The following is a 15,719-nucleotide window of genomic DNA, read 5'->3' as shown; positions in this document are numbered from 1 at the left end:
ACTTCCCCTAGAGGTCCGGACAGCTGAGTCACTGGCTATTTTCAAGCGGCGGTTGAAGACCTACTTATTCAGGAAGCACTTCAACTAGCACTTCTTTCCTTATCTTTTGCATTAAAAAAAAAAACCTTTGACACTTTTTCATTGTAACTTTGAACAAATGTTTTAAACTCGTGGTATCTTAAGTATGTAACCTAGTGAACCAGCATTAATGTATTCAATGTTAGAGATTTAAGCACTTATGTACGTCGCTCTGGATAAGGGCGTCTGCCAAATGCTGTAAATGTGTGTGTGTGTGTGTGAGAGAGAGAGAGAGAGAGAGAGAGAGAGAGAGAGAGAGAGAGATCTTTACACATGACAAACTTGCTGACTAAATTGTGCTTTTCTTAAATTATTGTTCATCTGCAGACTTCTAATCTAATGCATAAGCATGGGTTTACTTGAACAAAAAAGAGATGTAGAGTTTTATGGATTCATCACCTTTTATAGATTTTTGTGATGCAAAATGTTTTTAACAAAAAAAGTGTCACTAGTCACACAATGTTAAAGAAATTGTAATGAATTACTTTAAAATGTTTATTTAACAAACATATTTATAACTACAAAAAGTACTTTGAATATAACAAACAGTTTTGCTGGCAATTCAGTGTCCTTCACTTTCATTGAAAACCATGTTTCTGATGAAGGTCTGTGAACACAAACTTCATTTCCGTAGGAGTGGAATTGCCCTCTAAGGTCTTGTCCTAAAGTCTAAAAAGAGATTCATTTCCTGGAGGCCATGTTGTTTTTAAGTGTGTAGAAGAGAAGATAGGCCTGACTGGACTGAAGCTGGTCCACAGATATTTGGGTAACACTATGAGAACAAACAGCACAGAAGCTTTAAATACAGTTAAACAAAACCTAAATAGCTGTAATCATTAGTTATTAAAAAGACATTTCAGAGCAAAATCTACACCAGAATGGTGTTATTTAACTATAACTTTAGACGTATCAAAACAAATGCACATGTATTTGTATATTTGCTATATGGATAATTCTGGTTTCTTATACTGGTACACCTTGTTATTTACCTTTTAGTATATTCAAAATGTCATGCATTACTGATCAGACACACCTAATATTATCACGTGTCATATGTTTCCTACGTGAGATGGAATATCTCTGTGAAAGAGATGTGCAATAACATGACAATATTTGTGAAACTGCGTATTGCAGCATAGTGGAAAAAGTCTTCCACTCACCATGAGTCATTATAGCAGCACCAACCTCCTTTATCCTGACAGACAGCTGTGTAGTGACCCATGTTCACAGTGCCAGTGTGGTCACATAGAGCGTATAGATCATACAGTACTGGGCCTAAACACAGAAGAATATGAATCTGTTACATTGCCTTTTAAAATAATATAAATGTAGTTCTGTCTCAGTGCACGATTTGCATCCCCTTAACCAGTTTATCCCATTTCAGCAGTATAGCAGTGCTCCATTCCGCTGGTGCAATGGGATAAACTGGTTATAAGGATGCAAATCTTTTATTTAGCTATGCACAAACCCCCTCAACCCCAACCCTTTTTTTGTGAATAGATTCAATAAGATGTTGGAAAGATTCATTTGAGAGTGTGTACATTTCACCAGTATAGTGGTGCTTCATTCTACTGGTGCAATGGGAATCGACTTATCTGACCATAAACAAGAGAAATACTTAAGAAAATCTACAAATTCTTAAATCCCCAAGTGTCTAGTTTGATGAGTCATATCATATCACACCTTTTGCTTCACACCTGTTTTTTGTCCTCCGAACAGCTTTTGGTTCTTATACAATAAGTATACTCACCACAATCACTCGGTCCATATGTTCCCAAGTCAAGATCCGTTAGAGGGAAAGACACCGGTACTGTACTTTTCCGAATAGAACACCTCGATGCTGTAAAGCGTTTTAATTCTAAGACAGTTAAGTGTAAATTCTATGGAGAATCTTTAGCCTTGTTATATTCATCACTCGTGTTACTGCCATTATTATATCCAGTACATAAGTGTAAAGGATACGTATCACCAGGATTTTAGGAAATCTCTGGATGGTTAGACTTTTTGTGGTCTCTGTGCAACGATTACACTTCTCACACATCTAAAGTACAGAAAATGAATGACATTAATTAAGCATGTCCATCAACATCGTCCCTGCAGACGAACTTGAAGCCTCCTGCTCTTTACCTACAGGTGAATTTTCTTCACTGAGTTTTTCCACGTGTGAGAACAAATCCAAACATTCCCGGAGGGTCACAGCTGCTCTGGAGTCACTCGTCTAAAACAGCACAGGGTGGGAAAAAAGGTGAAAGTCAGGTCTACACATGTCCCAGACAAGGCTCAATCCAGGGCTTGTGAGTTACCTTTGGGATAGGCAGAGACAGATCACAGAACACGTCAAATGTGTTGGAGTAGTGTGAGCAGACCGAGCAGTGCAGTGAGCTACGCAGCTGTCCAGAGAACAAATCTGTGACAAAACAGAGAACTTATTCTAGACTGACAATAATCGTATTGTTTAAAAAAAAAACTTGATTTGTTGCACATTTATTGTGATTTCCATGCAACAGATCTTGCTATTTCCTCATTTTTTGCATCTGGTCACATTTTTCCAGCCCACATATTACAGCTTTTATACTTTTTGGAAATTTTATAATATATCAAAAAATTCCAAATTGTTCATTAAAAGTGACTATATTCCATGAAAAATGGAATTATGCTTTAATTATGTTCACAAATCTTAATTCCCATTAATGTTCTTAAATACAAAAGCTTTTTGTAAGTTGAATTGTTTGAAAGGTTCAACGGAAGGAAAACTCTGCCTCAATTTAGCAAAATACGTATAGTCTTTTTCTGCATATACCAGATGTTTTTGTCAGAAGTGTGAGTGAACAACGCAAGATGTGCAAAAGAATATATGGATGTTGCAGAGGAGGTGTAAAAACATCAACAGAAGCCTTAAAGCAAACTAGAGACTAATATCAGAAATGTTCTAAGGTATATTTTTTGCGTTTCACACACTAGAAACAATTTCACACATTGCAAGCTGCACTTAAAAATAATGTGAAAAAAGTATGATACAGTGTAAACTATGTTACACTGATAGTCATGCTTACCTACAATTATACTGTCATCCTTGTCCATGTATTTCTTCCACATAGCAGCTGCTTCTTCTGAAATTCTAGTTGGAAGAGTTAGTGTAGGATTTGCAGGACTATAAAGCTGAATAGCTGTTGCTTCTTTTAAATCAGAACTTTTGTGTGTGTGTGTGTGTGTGTGTGTGTGTGTGTGTGTGTGTGTGTGTGTGTGTGTGTGTGTGTGTGTACCTTAATCGATTGTAGCTGGGCTCAGGTGTGTTAGCAGTGGCAGTGCGATGAGTGGGTCGGCGGTTGATTTCTGTATGTAACCGGTTCAAAAGGAATCGCAAGAACTCATGAGCATCCTGTTGACTGTCAGAAGGAGGGAGAATTTTCATTATCTGTATAATTACGATCCTGTAAAATATATAACCATATTATATAAAATACACGGCCATGTATGTGACTTTATATCACTGTTCTGTGGAGCGCTTGATTCTGATAGGTCAGAAGTTGTTGATTCATTTTCTAGAGTAGCATAACATTAGAGCATAACTGAAGTCTGGTGGTTTATTTAATGCACTTTTTCTGAATAGTTATCAGGTCTATAGTAACAATATACTTAGGACCTTGTATGTTGGAATGCACTGAAAAATGTGTAGTCATTGATATGCTGACATTTATGTAGCATTTTTTGGAATGACTCTCCAATGTCAGTGCTGTATATTAGTCAGAAGTAAAGCTGTGCATTTTCTGGCAGCTCTTCAGGATGGAGAGTTTTGCGGTTTCTCTGTAACACGTCAAGCTGCAACTTCAAGAGAGGGAACAAATAGAGGCTGGTGAGGGGATGACTGTTTTTAGCTGTTCTTCTAGAATAACAGGAAGTAACGTGTTTTGAGGTCATTCCACCATTATTGTCATTGTCTATAAATGGATAAAATGTATGTAAAAACTCCTTACTTACTATCTCAGATATTACAGATATTGTAGTGATGCTACTGCAACATTTGTAGTTATTACTGTGAATGTGTTCATTTGAAATCAACAAGTATTAGAATAAATTACTGCTGTGCCAACCTGTATCCACTGAAGCAAGGCAAAGCCTCTTTAAAGACATGGTAGAAACGTTTAGGATTCACCACCCTTTTTCCTTCGTCTGTGCACCACAGCTCTTCCAAAACTTTGGTGAATTCTGGAAAAGTATTGGTGGACATAGATATATCAGAAAAAGCCATAATGTGAAGATGAGACAGCTTTATATCAGACACAGTATGCTCTGATTGAACTGAAGAACATATGCAGTGCGATTTCAGAAATCGAATATATTGAATTTCACCTTTATCTAACAAAAAACAACCTTTATTTACAGAAATGTATATCTGTTGAAATTGGTTCTATGGTTATCACACACTTCATTTTTCAGAACGTCTCATACTTGTGTAAACTGTGAGGCAGGTGTGTGACGCACTGAAAATCCAAAGTGCCCAATGAAGTAACATAAGGAACAATAAACTCACCATTCATCAACTCTGGCTCTTGACTGGAGTACATGTCCTGGAGGTAGGTTTTACTCAGACAGTAGTCTCTAAGCCCCTGAGTGTGGGAGAGACACTGCAAAATGGCATTCAGGAAACACTGCAAGTGAACCACAACAATAGTAAGGAAAAATCCTGCAATATGAAAGAACTGTCTAAACATTTTGTGTACTGTAACATACTGTGTTCCCGGTATTATGCAGCCCAGCTTGTCCATTGCCCAGCTTTATCTCTCTCTGTAAGATGAATATTGCAAATGAAAACTATTCAAATGATCATTTGTGTAGGTATAGACGAACAAATTAAAGTTAATTTTATTCTCCCTCATTAGAAACCCTCTCAAAATATCCTGCCAGGCTAAACCTCTTCAGGGAGTGTACTGTTCTAACATCTCTAATCCTATTAAGTACAGGAAAAACATGCTTGTGGAGGTTATAGAGGTTAACAAACAAAACGAATCTATCTAGTTCAGACAGTAATGCAGCAGCTTTGAGTGGGTCTATACACATGTTCATGGCATTTTGGCATTAACACAGTAATAGGAGTTTAATGCGATTAAACTAAAAATGTGATTGAGTGATGAGGAGCTGAAACATTTGCAGATTAAACAGAATAAGAAAACCGTCCAGTTAGACCGAGACTAGACCAGGGATCCCCTCATGTCCTGGAGAACCCAGTAAATTTAAATATGCCAAATAATTAAATAAGTTAAATAAGTAAAGAATAGACAACACACCAAAAAGTGCAAAGTGCAACTCAATATTCAGGACATGGCACAATTTCTAGAGCACTGAAGCATGTGTCCAGAAAACTTTATGATGGATTTGAGCCAACATGGATAATCATAATCATGGCATCTCAGTTTGAGTGAACACTGTCATTAAAATAAAAAATGGGGATAAACCAAATTTTGAGACATTTTGAAATTCATAAAAAGATTTTTAAGGCTCTACTTTTCATTCAAGGTGTTTGTCGCTGATATCATCAGTTGTAATGAAACCCTTGGTGCTCAATTGAAAATAAAAAATCCAGACAGAAACATTTTCATCCCACTGTATGTTAGAGCAGCTACAGTCGGCCTTTCCTCTCCATTTTTCTCTCTCTTGATGTTAATAATATACAAAAATGGTCAATTTGTAAAAAAAACAGAGAATCACAAGAAAGCACAAACTCCTCGGAAAACTAAAGATGTAAATTTTACTGACCGGTATTTACGTTATTAAGTTTACATAAAACTGGGATTTCATAAGAATTCCACAGCACTGTTGTATAAGATGTAAATTATAGCCTAACATTGAATATATTCCCATTAAAACACTAAACATCTCACCTCTTTGTCAGCCACCAGCAACAAGCCCATGAGGGAGGTGTAGAGCACCGACTGAGAGATGTCTATGTTTTCATTTTGGCTCACCAGCGAGCGACATAGGGACTGGCATGTGGTATCCATCCGAGTTCTCAGCATTGAGCCATTATACACTATACTTACACTATGAAATTTGTGCACAAGACAAATTTGAGAGACAACTTACATTATTTTTTTATTACATAAAGATTCCAACTGATAAATAAAATAAACGTGACACGAACCAGCTGCATTACAACAAAAGAGTATGTGACTTTCTTTTAAATACATCACAGCAGCCAATTAGGCTAGACTATAATTTCTTTTATAGTTCCTTCATTTTTTTCCTTTGCTTTCATCACATTAATTCATAGATGTTTACATTCAAAAACACTTTAACTGGTCAGCTATTTTAACGCTACAGAACAAATACTTACACAAACCTCAAACAAACTAACAGTCGCTCTCCAATGCTGGATGGAATAAAATCTTATTTCCAAAAGTATAGTTGTCGTCTTTACCTTGGTTTGTAAAGGCTCTCTATTCCATAAGTAAGCCTAAGTCTATAAATCTATCCCACTCTCACTACACACTTCAGACCAGTAAACCTTTAATCGCCATTAATCGTTCATGTCTCTTTGTAGGAGTGTCTATATTTAGCTACATCTCCTTTTAGGAGCTGGGACACTTTAAATCCACAGTTGACATTAGTCTGTGCTATAACAGTGCCAAAGGTTGCATCCCCCATTACTTTACCATTAGAGACTGTTGTGGAAATGTTCTGCCATGACCAACTTATTTCCAAATGTGAAGTGAAGAAGTGTGGAGTCCGAACAAGTACAAGAAGATTAAACAACCAAATAAATCAGAGGATCCAGATATGTGATACAATACAGATTTCAAAAATAAAAAAAAAAGTATTAAAGGGCAGTTACAGTATGAAGGTAATGATATACACAGCATAAACATAACATTCATTGCTAATATTTCAACATTTGCAATTATAAATGATGGACATTGACATTATTCTGGACATTGACATTATTTTGAAACCCCTACCTTGCTGCTATAAGTTACATTTCTTTTTATTATAGCACTTACACTTTTTCATGTATGTAGTTTACAATCAACAAAAGTTAGTGAATAGCACCATCTCTGCCACACTGTATTAGTTGAAAACCAACATCACATGAAAACTGTCAGTTTAACAGAGAGGAGTCCAGTTATATAAAATATAAAATAAAATAACAGTTATAATAAAAATGTCTTGTTTTATTATTTCTGTAATGGAATTCACATTCAACATCAGATGCTATCACAAGCAGTCACTACATGCATAATGCATTATTTATATATCATTATCATACTATTCAAATTACTGTTTGTGAGATTTAATGAAAAGTCTACAAGCTACATAGAACCCAGGAATGAGCTCAGGGTTTAACTGGAAATCACTTTACACATTCTCCAAACAGCAGGGTTGGATCAGAGGAACACAGCATTGTGCCTTGAAGATCAGAACCAGTCATATAAATACCCTTTGGTTTGATATTAAGAAAGTTTGTAAACTTCATCAGTTCCTTGAATGAAAGGTGTGTGCAACTGTAATGACCAGGGACTTTAGCATGTTCCTTGTAAAGTGATGTCACCCCTGACCTATGTGTCTATCATCTCCACATCAGAATTCAGGCTGAGTTCAGCGATGTGTTCAAGTGGGGGCTCAAGGTCTAGGGGTGGCTTGGATTGGCTGGCCTGAGCATCTCTGTCTCGTGATTGGATGATGGCTTGGCGAAGGCAGGAAATCCACTGCTGCTTGTTGAAGGAGTCGTTGGCCTGCAGGCTATGGGACTGAGCCTTTGAGCGCCCCCTGCTGCTCACACGGAAGCAGTTCTTCACTGAGGGTGATGAGAGGATGAGAGAGAAAGATATTATTAGAATGGAAGCGATGCGGCTGAACAAGTCCATGAGCATGATGATGCACAGTAATAAATGGCTGTTTATGTCTTAGAGTGATATGCAAATATAAGCTGTGTAGCAGAAAATATACAAAATTCAGTTTTATGCCTCAGTAACAGTAAATACAATGTACTAAATTGAACCATGTAAGGAATACAACAGAAAGCATACTGCTAAAGGAAAACAATCAACATGATGTCATTACAAACTTTTATCAAATTGTAATATTTTCCAGTAACAGCACATCCGAAAATGGTGTATTCCTCTTATACCATATACATTTTGCAAGACTAACAGTAAATAAATAAAATGATCCATCAAACCTTTTAGCCCTTAATAGTCACATTATTGCGATAACTTTAAATTCCTCACAATTCCCTGACCAACCTCCTTTTGCTCTTTTGAAGTTAAAGAAAAACTTCAAAAAAAAAAAAAGAAAATGCAGTTTGTCATGTGACTGAGAAACCACAAAACCCCCAGAAATGAAAATGGAAACTTCTGACAGTTACAAAGCACTGACACTGGCACATTCTCCATAAAATGTGTAATAAAAGCTTAGAGTACAAAAAATGTCTCGTGTAAACTATATTAAAACAATATTGAAACAAGCTTGCTAACGTGATTAGCTTTTTAGTCATCGCTGCTATCTGAGGCACGCTATTACTGGAATGAATCAATATTTAATTGTTAGAAAATTCAGCAGTGCTGAGGTATAAAAGTCAACATACAGACTATGATCTCCACCATCTTTAAAAAGAAACTCTATAATTACAGCTTTATACTAAAAAAAAAACCTCACTGGTGGAATCTCACGCAGACCGCACACTTGTACACCATTTCTACATCATTGCTCCAGGTGAGTCAGACTTCACCTACTTATACACCTGCGTTCCGATGTCCCTGTATTATGAAGATACAAACATCTGATACAAACAGATATGTTTGTAGAAACAAACATACTGTACGTTTTACCTTTGTCGTTGCCAGTGAAGGCTCCACGGAAGGATCCAGAACTGCTGGCCTCTCCATCAGGCAGGTCCTCCAGGAGAATTTGGGCAGCAGGTAAGGGCTGACGGTAAACCTGGAACTGTACCATGCCTTCCTTGTCCTGCATGACTGGGCGAGTCAAAACCAGCACCAGCTCGAACAAGAAGACGTGCAGCTTCTGCAATGATGAACAGGTGGTGAAGAAGAAAAGAAAAGAAAAATAGGTATTTACAGCAGGAGCACCTTATGATGCAAGGGATTATGAGTGAATAAACTTATGAATAATAGAAAGTATGAGAAGATTGTATTCACCTGTCCTTTGGTGCTCTTGAGTTCTCCATGGCAGTAGAGAAAGCGTGAGGCATGAATCTCTGGAACTCTTTGACCCTCCTCTGGGTAACACAGACTTCGTTTGTAAAACTGACACTCAGCTTCGCCGGTCTTGCGGTTAACTTCGGTAATGATGCTCTGGATAAGCTCCATCTAGATACATAGGTAAATAGAGGATGTTTACTTTGTGTGCTAAATATAAAACGAGCAATATCCCTAGGTATTCATTAGGGATGTAATACAATGTCAGTGCTCTAAAGATCTGCATGTGTGTTCATATTTAACCCAAAATGGACATGGCCTACAGCATAATGGTGGTGGCTCAAGCAGTTAAGGCTCTGGGGAGTTTACTTGAGGATCGTTGTACAAGCCCCAATACTGCCAAGCCATCACTGTTGGACCCTTGAGCAACGCCCTTAACCCTCACTGCTGCAGGGATGCTGTGTCATGGCTGACCCTATGCTCTGACTTCCAAAACTTTGAGATATGTGAAGAATTTCACTGTCCTATAATGTATGTGACAAATAAATACATTTCAAACTCAGCTAAATCACACAATTGTGAACTGTACAACTAGAGATGTACTTTATATTTATATTTTATACACATATTTGAAATCAATATTTTTAAATGAATTTAGTAGGTTCAATCTAGTGGCCAAATTTAAACCTAACCCTTAGCTCAGACCAGGCAGTTGAATAAATAAATAAATAAATAAATAAATAAATAAATATAAATAATTAATAATAAGGATGAATAAATAAAAGTTGTAAATATACGAGTCCTGTAAAAAGCCATCCCGTAGTGAATTTGTTCCTCTGTATCTCTTTTTAACGCGTTATATATATTCATTCCCAATCATTTTTTTGTATCCTTCATATTCACCGCAGGTTGGTTTTGAAAGGAACTTACGGCCTGAGGCAGCGTGTCCTCATCAGGGTGATCATGTGGCGTACTCTTCTGGATCTCTTTCAGAAGTAGTGGATACTTCACAAGGCGACTACGTGGCAGATCCAAGAAGTTCCACAAGTCCAACTTCCTGCTGAAGGATGACTCTTGGCACAAGCGGAGGAACTCCTCAACACGCCGTACCTGCTTTTTTTGGTCTAGCAGAGCTTTGGCACCTACTTGGTTACAGCAGTAAGTGATATAGGCATCCAGGCATGGGAACTAAAAAAGAAAGCATAATGTAGTCAGAGCTGTCTGCAAAAATCCACAAAAATATCCTAACAGTAAGGAAAACTATCCATCACCTTCTTTTGAAAGGTCTGTTTCTTTATAAAAGCCTGACATTTTCTTTATAAAAGCCTGACAAGTCTTACCCAGTCCAGCAGGGTCGGCCCAACCTCTCCCACCGTCTTCTCCGACCCTCGTAGCCCTTCCAGACGAGCCAAAAACTCTGTAAGCACAAATACATTAATAAAATAAAGTCAAGTACAAAGGTTTATACACCTTTCATATAAAAAAAAAAAAGAATAAGAAATATGCTAGGTGCTGCTAGGTGTCACAGGAATGGGGTTAATCGTTAAATGTTAAAATATTCATTAGTGGAAATTAATTTACATTATATGAAATTAAAGGTCTTTATTAATTATTCTCTTTATTAATGAGATATGTAAGAAATAAACGACAGAGATCAGCAACTGTGTGTTGGGATGCCACCCTGAAATCAATTATTTTTCAAAAGCAGCATGACCCGTCACAGCGATTGGCCAACATCTGCATTTTTTTCTTTTATAAAAGAAAACAGGATTTTATCATTTTTATTTATTAAAACTGAGCAAGTAAATAAGAAACCATAAAGTTCATTGGAAGAGCAGATGCATTACCATCACAGAAAATCTTAGAATGAACATAAGAATATATTAAACAAATAAACATATGAATGCACAGTTTCTTTTTTGTTTTCAGAACCAGCGCATTAATATTTGTAAAAAGTAACCAACATCTTCTGACCAATCAGAATGGAGCATGCAGTCGGTGTGTAGCAAAAAATAATTAAAAGCACTACGAATGATTCGTATTCCAGTCCATTGCCTTTAGAACTGTCAACAGTCTCATTTGTTTCTGCTAAAGAGCGCTCGCGTATATAATAATGACCATCCACTGGTAGATTACGGTTCTGTTATAACTTGTTAAAACATCGCACTTCTTTTAATTGACATAGACATGTTATAACACACTGCCTTTTTCAAATCAAGGCTGTAGACCAAGAACTTTTATAATGATTTTGTTTGTGGATAATCTTCAAAACATTACAATTCTATTTTTTTTTCCTTTAAAACCTATAATGCTGCTTTAATCTCTAGCACAGGCTTCACCTGTGTACCAACACACCTTCATGGAGAGGAATCAGAGAATCGAGAGTCCCAAAAATCTGCCCCAGTTCACTTTCTGTCATGATGTCCAGTTTCAGCATTGGCTCATAGTAAACCTGGAACCGCAGAGGACAAGGCATTAAGCATCAGGGCACAAGCAGGAGATGAATTACAACACGTGACTATGGTACCCAACAAACCTTTTTAACCAAATTGAGGTCTTCTATTAACTGCTTCTCTCCTTGTGTCATTTCATAGATCACCTGTGTAACACAAAAGGCATTAGCTAGACCACAGGACGAGTCAAAATTCCAAAGTACATGTCAAGAAAGTCAAGAACGTAAAAATATCAAGTAACTTAATTTAACTAAAATGTCCGATCAATTTATTTAAACAAGTCACTGTTTCCACATCACTTCATATGCCTTAATATGGAGTAATTGTCCAACATCCAGGATCATTAATACACCTATTAATAGCTCATTCGTCTATGATCGTGTGCAGCAGGTGGAAGGATTCATGAAAATAATGATGTGATGCTACATCAGTGTGTTGTTTTGTCTCACCATGAAAGATTAGAACTAACAGGAGCACACTTTAGACTAAGTTTTATTTGCAGGATCCAATAGGGAGTAGAGCTTTTTCTTCTCTGAAGTGTATTAATGCAGATACGGGTGAAGAGCTTCAGGTTCATGTTTACGTCATACATCAGAATGGGGAAAATTGTCATTTATGTGGTTTAACCTGTGGCATAGTTGTGGCAAACAAATGGGCTGGCTTGAGTATTTTAGAAACTCTCACACACAAACTGGTTCCTAAAGTTTTACACACAACAGTGACTAGAGTCTTATATAGAATGGTGTAAAAGAAAAAAAATACATCCTGTGATTAGACAGTCTACAGGCTGAAACACTGTACTGATGAGAGAGTTCAGAGATGAATGACCAGTCTGGTCTGAGCTGACACGTAGTCAGTACTAACTCAGATAATTAGGCACAGACTTATCCAAACTAGACAGTTAAATACTGGGAAAAAAATACAAGCAAGTTTATATAAGCCTGTGCCTCGGATTCTTGCTACTGGCTGTCAGGTGTGAGCTTTTGTTGTAGCCCATCCACCTCACCGGTTGATGTTTTGTGCACTATTGTAAAAGTTACCATATTTTCATTTGGTTTTTCTCATCTACCAAATATTTCCACCAACAGAAACATTGCTTACTCACTGTTTTTTCTTTCTCACCATATTCTCTATAAACTCTATAGTCAGTTGTGTGTGAAAATTCCAGGAATTCGGAATGTTCTCAAATACTCAAAAAAGCAGCAGAATTAAAGGCTATTTAAAAAGTGCGGCCGTAAACACAAACCAATGAAGAGGGCTGCTTTTGCTAAAAGGTAGAGCTGCTCTCTGACAAAATCTGAAAAAGAGAACAAGGCCTCACAGCCAGCTTGGCTACTTCCTGTTTCGTAACACACATCCTTTAGTGATATAGCCTTAATGTATCCCCAGCAGCCCATTAAAGATTTGGCAAAATGGAGTAACTAGTGCTAAATGGAAAACTGAAGAAAAAAATTGTCACCTCATAATTATTAACCCTGTTCCTCCAAAACAAATTAATTTTCTACTACTGGAAAATTAGCGGTATGTCCCGTCCTACCTCTTGTCTCTTAATCTCTTTGGCACTAAGATCCTGGCTCAGGCTGTCCACAGTGTCACTCCACAGCTGGCTGCTGCGTCGTCGTGGAAAAGAAGAAGCTTTCTGACGATTTCGAATCGCCATCGGTGGCATCGGCCTTGCTTCTGTACGGAAGCTGATGGACCGCTGAGGTTATAAACAGACAAGCATTTGTTCAGGTTGTTTTTTTTTTCATCTAAAAATAAAAATGGTCAAATAGCATGTAGTAAAGGGGAAAAAAACATTCTATAATAACTTAATAGATAACTGTAATAGCCCACTATTTGTATTTTTTTTCTCAAAATATATTGTACACACTGCAACCTTTTTTTAAGATAGATTAGAATAAAGATTATCTGTAAAATGAAAGTATCTTTTGCTTATTTTCACTGTAATTAAGTCAAATAAAAGTTTCAGAAATATGTATGTAATGTAATGCATGTAATATATATGGTGTACCTGGATGGACTGTCCCAACCGTTTCAGTGCAGGGGTTTTCACTGGAGCTATAATACCCGTAACTCCACTACTTCTGTCCACTGGTTTAACCCTCTTGTGAGAAGGTCCCTACCATTCAAACAAGATGAGAACAGAATTAGTACTCCACGTTTGAGGTTCTGGCTTAACTACGCATTTTACACACATCGTCTAATCGTACCTCGTTGTCAAGCGGGGGATCGATGGGAAAGTCATCATCATCCTGAAAGAAACAAAATTTGGTTCACTTTTAACACTTTTCACTGATTCTCAAAGATTTCTTTACATACACAGTATCTATTACACTATAAACACCAACCACTGCTCACTGAACAGTGCAGATGTGCTGATAATTATGGAAAGAAACAAGAACACATGAGGTTGTGCGATGGTGTTTCTGTGGTGAAGAGATGGTAAGAGAGTGTAACGCTGCAAGAGATAACAGAAACAGCAGAGAGCTGAGCTGTGAATATGGAGAGGCCTCTTTCCGGTATGACACAGGAAGCTGAATTGTAAAATGGCATTTTCATACTGAGAAATATGAGATAACAGCTTAATTCCTTGCGTCTGTTACTCCGAAAAACATTTCTTATTTAAAGATATTTGATTATTTGATGTAGAATTAAGATGGTGGGTTAGGAAGGGGGGAAAAAAAACACAAAAAAATGATTTGCTGATAATCACACAGTCACCTGGCCTCGGAAGCAAGGTCTGTGGCCTAAACTTCCGTCGCAAAGCAAAAGGCAACTTGTAACTGACGGAAACCGAGAGCATCTATTCTGTCTATATAAGGAGGATTTGAAATAATAATGATCAAAAAATAGAAATACAGTGGAAATTGAATCCCACGTATTGAACTAATGTTTTAAATTGTAGTAAAGCTTCAAAACCTTTGCAATGTATTTCACAAGTTAGGAGTTAGAAGCTGAGCAAATCTCTTCATTTCAGCAGATATACTGAAAGTCTATGCTAGTTTAAAGAAAAACTCACATAGTCTTCTGAGGATCGAGCTGAAAATTCAGCATCGCTGCTTGGGTCCTGTTTCCTTTTCTTCTGCTCAGAAAGTAACAGTCAACATATTGATTTGCCTCAAAAGCTCCAAAATAATTCCTAACCTCCAAAGTTTGCTGTATGGTTTATCTAGAATAAAAGCAACTTACCCCTGCGAAATCAGAAAGGTTGGCACATGTCAGGAGTCTGTCTCTTGTTACGGGAGACCTTAAAATATTCCCAAAATGTTAGATATTATGACTAAACAAGTTAGTCCTTCAAACATCACATTAATGTAAAACCTGACCGTCAAAATGGCAACACTTCATATACATTAGAGAAGTGCGAGTACAAAAGAACAAAAACATGAAGTAAAATGCTATAAACTAATAATCTAGTTCAATGTATGCAAAATATATAGGAAACCAAATAAAAAAAAACTAAAAAAAAAAAAACAGGAAATTAATTACAAAGAATAAACAAACAAACAATCAAACAATAAAAACACAAAAGAATTGGTACGGAAAATAACCAGCTTTACCAGGAATTGGTCTCCGTCTCGTCAAGCTCCATCTTTGTCTCTTTCATAACATTTTTGGATTTTCTGGAGTGTTAAGATCTAAACACGATCAAAATGCTATTTCTTCAGCCCTCTGGGTCTGACAAACACCTGTCCCACCTCTTCGGGGAAAGTAAGAGAGCAGACTTTTTTTTTTTTTGGTGTGCGCTACCAAATCTACACCTCCTCTCTTCCTCTTACATGTCAGAAGCCACATCCTGTACATAAAGAAGTTCTTGCTTCCTGTTAACACACAACAGATTTAGACCTCGTCCAAAAAACTGCCTTTGTAACACAAATTACAAATGGTGTAGTAAACATATGAGGAACTCGAATATAGTGATTCACTTAGTAGAAATGAGGTCACTTGCTAATGTAGAATTATTAGGGAGATTTATGTACATGACATTACAAAAAACATCAGTGTCTAATTTTTTACAGAAATTTTTACTTTTTTT

The 15,719-nt window shown here is 36.9% G+C and overlaps 2 protein-coding genes across 3 annotated transcripts; both read right to left on the bottom strand.

Moving 5' to 3' along the window:
• Window positions 1–285: 285 nt before the first annotated feature.
• usp21 (ubiquitin specific peptidase 21) lies at window positions 286–6,143 on the bottom strand. The gene is made up of 12 exons (XM_027170360.2): window positions 5,958–6,143; window positions 4,810–4,863; window positions 4,610–4,727; window positions 4,170–4,284; window positions 3,342–3,464; window positions 3,132–3,196; window positions 2,382–2,485; window positions 2,210–2,296; window positions 2,041–2,119; window positions 1,829–1,936; window positions 1,239–1,353; window positions 286–850 (listed from the first exon to the last, which is right to left on the bottom strand). The coding sequence occupies exons 1-12, from the start codon at window positions 6,090–6,092 to the stop codon at window positions 760–762; spliced, it is 1,194 nt and encodes a 397-aa protein (XP_027026161.1). The 5' UTR covers window positions 6,093–6,143; the 3' UTR covers window positions 286–759.
• A 710-nt stretch (window positions 6,144–6,853) lies between these two features.
• arhgef3l (Rho guanine nucleotide exchange factor (GEF) 3, like) lies at window positions 6,854–15,457 on the bottom strand. 2 transcript variants are annotated; one of them, XM_027170358.2, is made up of 13 exons: window positions 15,244–15,457; window positions 14,873–14,930; window positions 14,703–14,765; window positions 13,894–13,935; window positions 13,695–13,802; window positions 13,218–13,382; window positions 11,764–11,826; window positions 11,583–11,679; window positions 10,568–10,644; window positions 10,158–10,415; window positions 9,228–9,398; window positions 8,901–9,093; window positions 6,854–7,867 (listed from the first exon to the last, which is right to left on the bottom strand). In XM_027170358.2, exons 1-13 carry the CDS (start codon window positions 15,288–15,290, stop codon window positions 7,629–7,631), a joined length of 1,581 nt encoding a protein of 526 aa, XP_027026159.1. In that variant the 5' UTR covers window positions 15,291–15,457; the 3' UTR covers window positions 6,854–7,628. The 2 variants fall into 2 exon arrangements, with proteins under 2 accessions (XP_027026159.1, XP_027026160.1); XM_027170359.2 differs by lacking the exon at window positions 14,703–14,765.
• Window positions 15,458–15,719: the final 262 nt, after the last annotated feature.

The sequence above is a fragment of the Tachysurus fulvidraco genome, chromosome 23 (genome assembly GCF_022655615.1).
Source record: "Tachysurus fulvidraco isolate hzauxx_2018 chromosome 23, HZAU_PFXX_2.0, whole genome shotgun sequence".
Classification (NCBI taxonomy): domain Eukaryota; kingdom Metazoa; phylum Chordata; class Actinopteri; order Siluriformes; family Bagridae; genus Tachysurus; species Tachysurus fulvidraco.
Note: the sequence above shows the minus strand (reverse complement) of the source record. Positions and strands in the feature narration are given on the sequence as shown.

Coding starts and splice junctions, on each gene's coding strand:
- arhgef3l (XM_027170358.2), bottom strand. CDS start 15,290: ATGAAAGAGACAAAGATGGAGCTTGACGAGACGGAGACCAATTCCTG. Junction 10,645..11,582: donor TCTGATTCCTCTCCATGAAG/GTGTGTTGGTAC, acceptor TTGTGCTTACAG/AGTTTTTGGCTCGTCTGGAA. Junction 10,416..10,567: donor GGCCGACCCTGCTGGACTGG/GTAAGACTTGTC, acceptor TTTCTTTTTTAG/TTCCCATGCCTGGATGCCTA.
- usp21 (XM_027170360.2), bottom strand. CDS start 6,092: ATGCTGAGAACTCGGATGGATACCACATGCCAGTCCCTATGTCGCTCG. Junction 4,864..5,957: donor TGCTGGTGGCTGACAAAGAG/GTGAGATGTTTA, acceptor TTCATCTTACAG/AGAGAGATAAAGCTGGGCAA. Junction 851..1,238: donor TGCTGCTATAATGACTCATG/GTGAGTGGAAGA, acceptor TTGTTCTCATAG/TGTTACCCAAATATCTGTGG.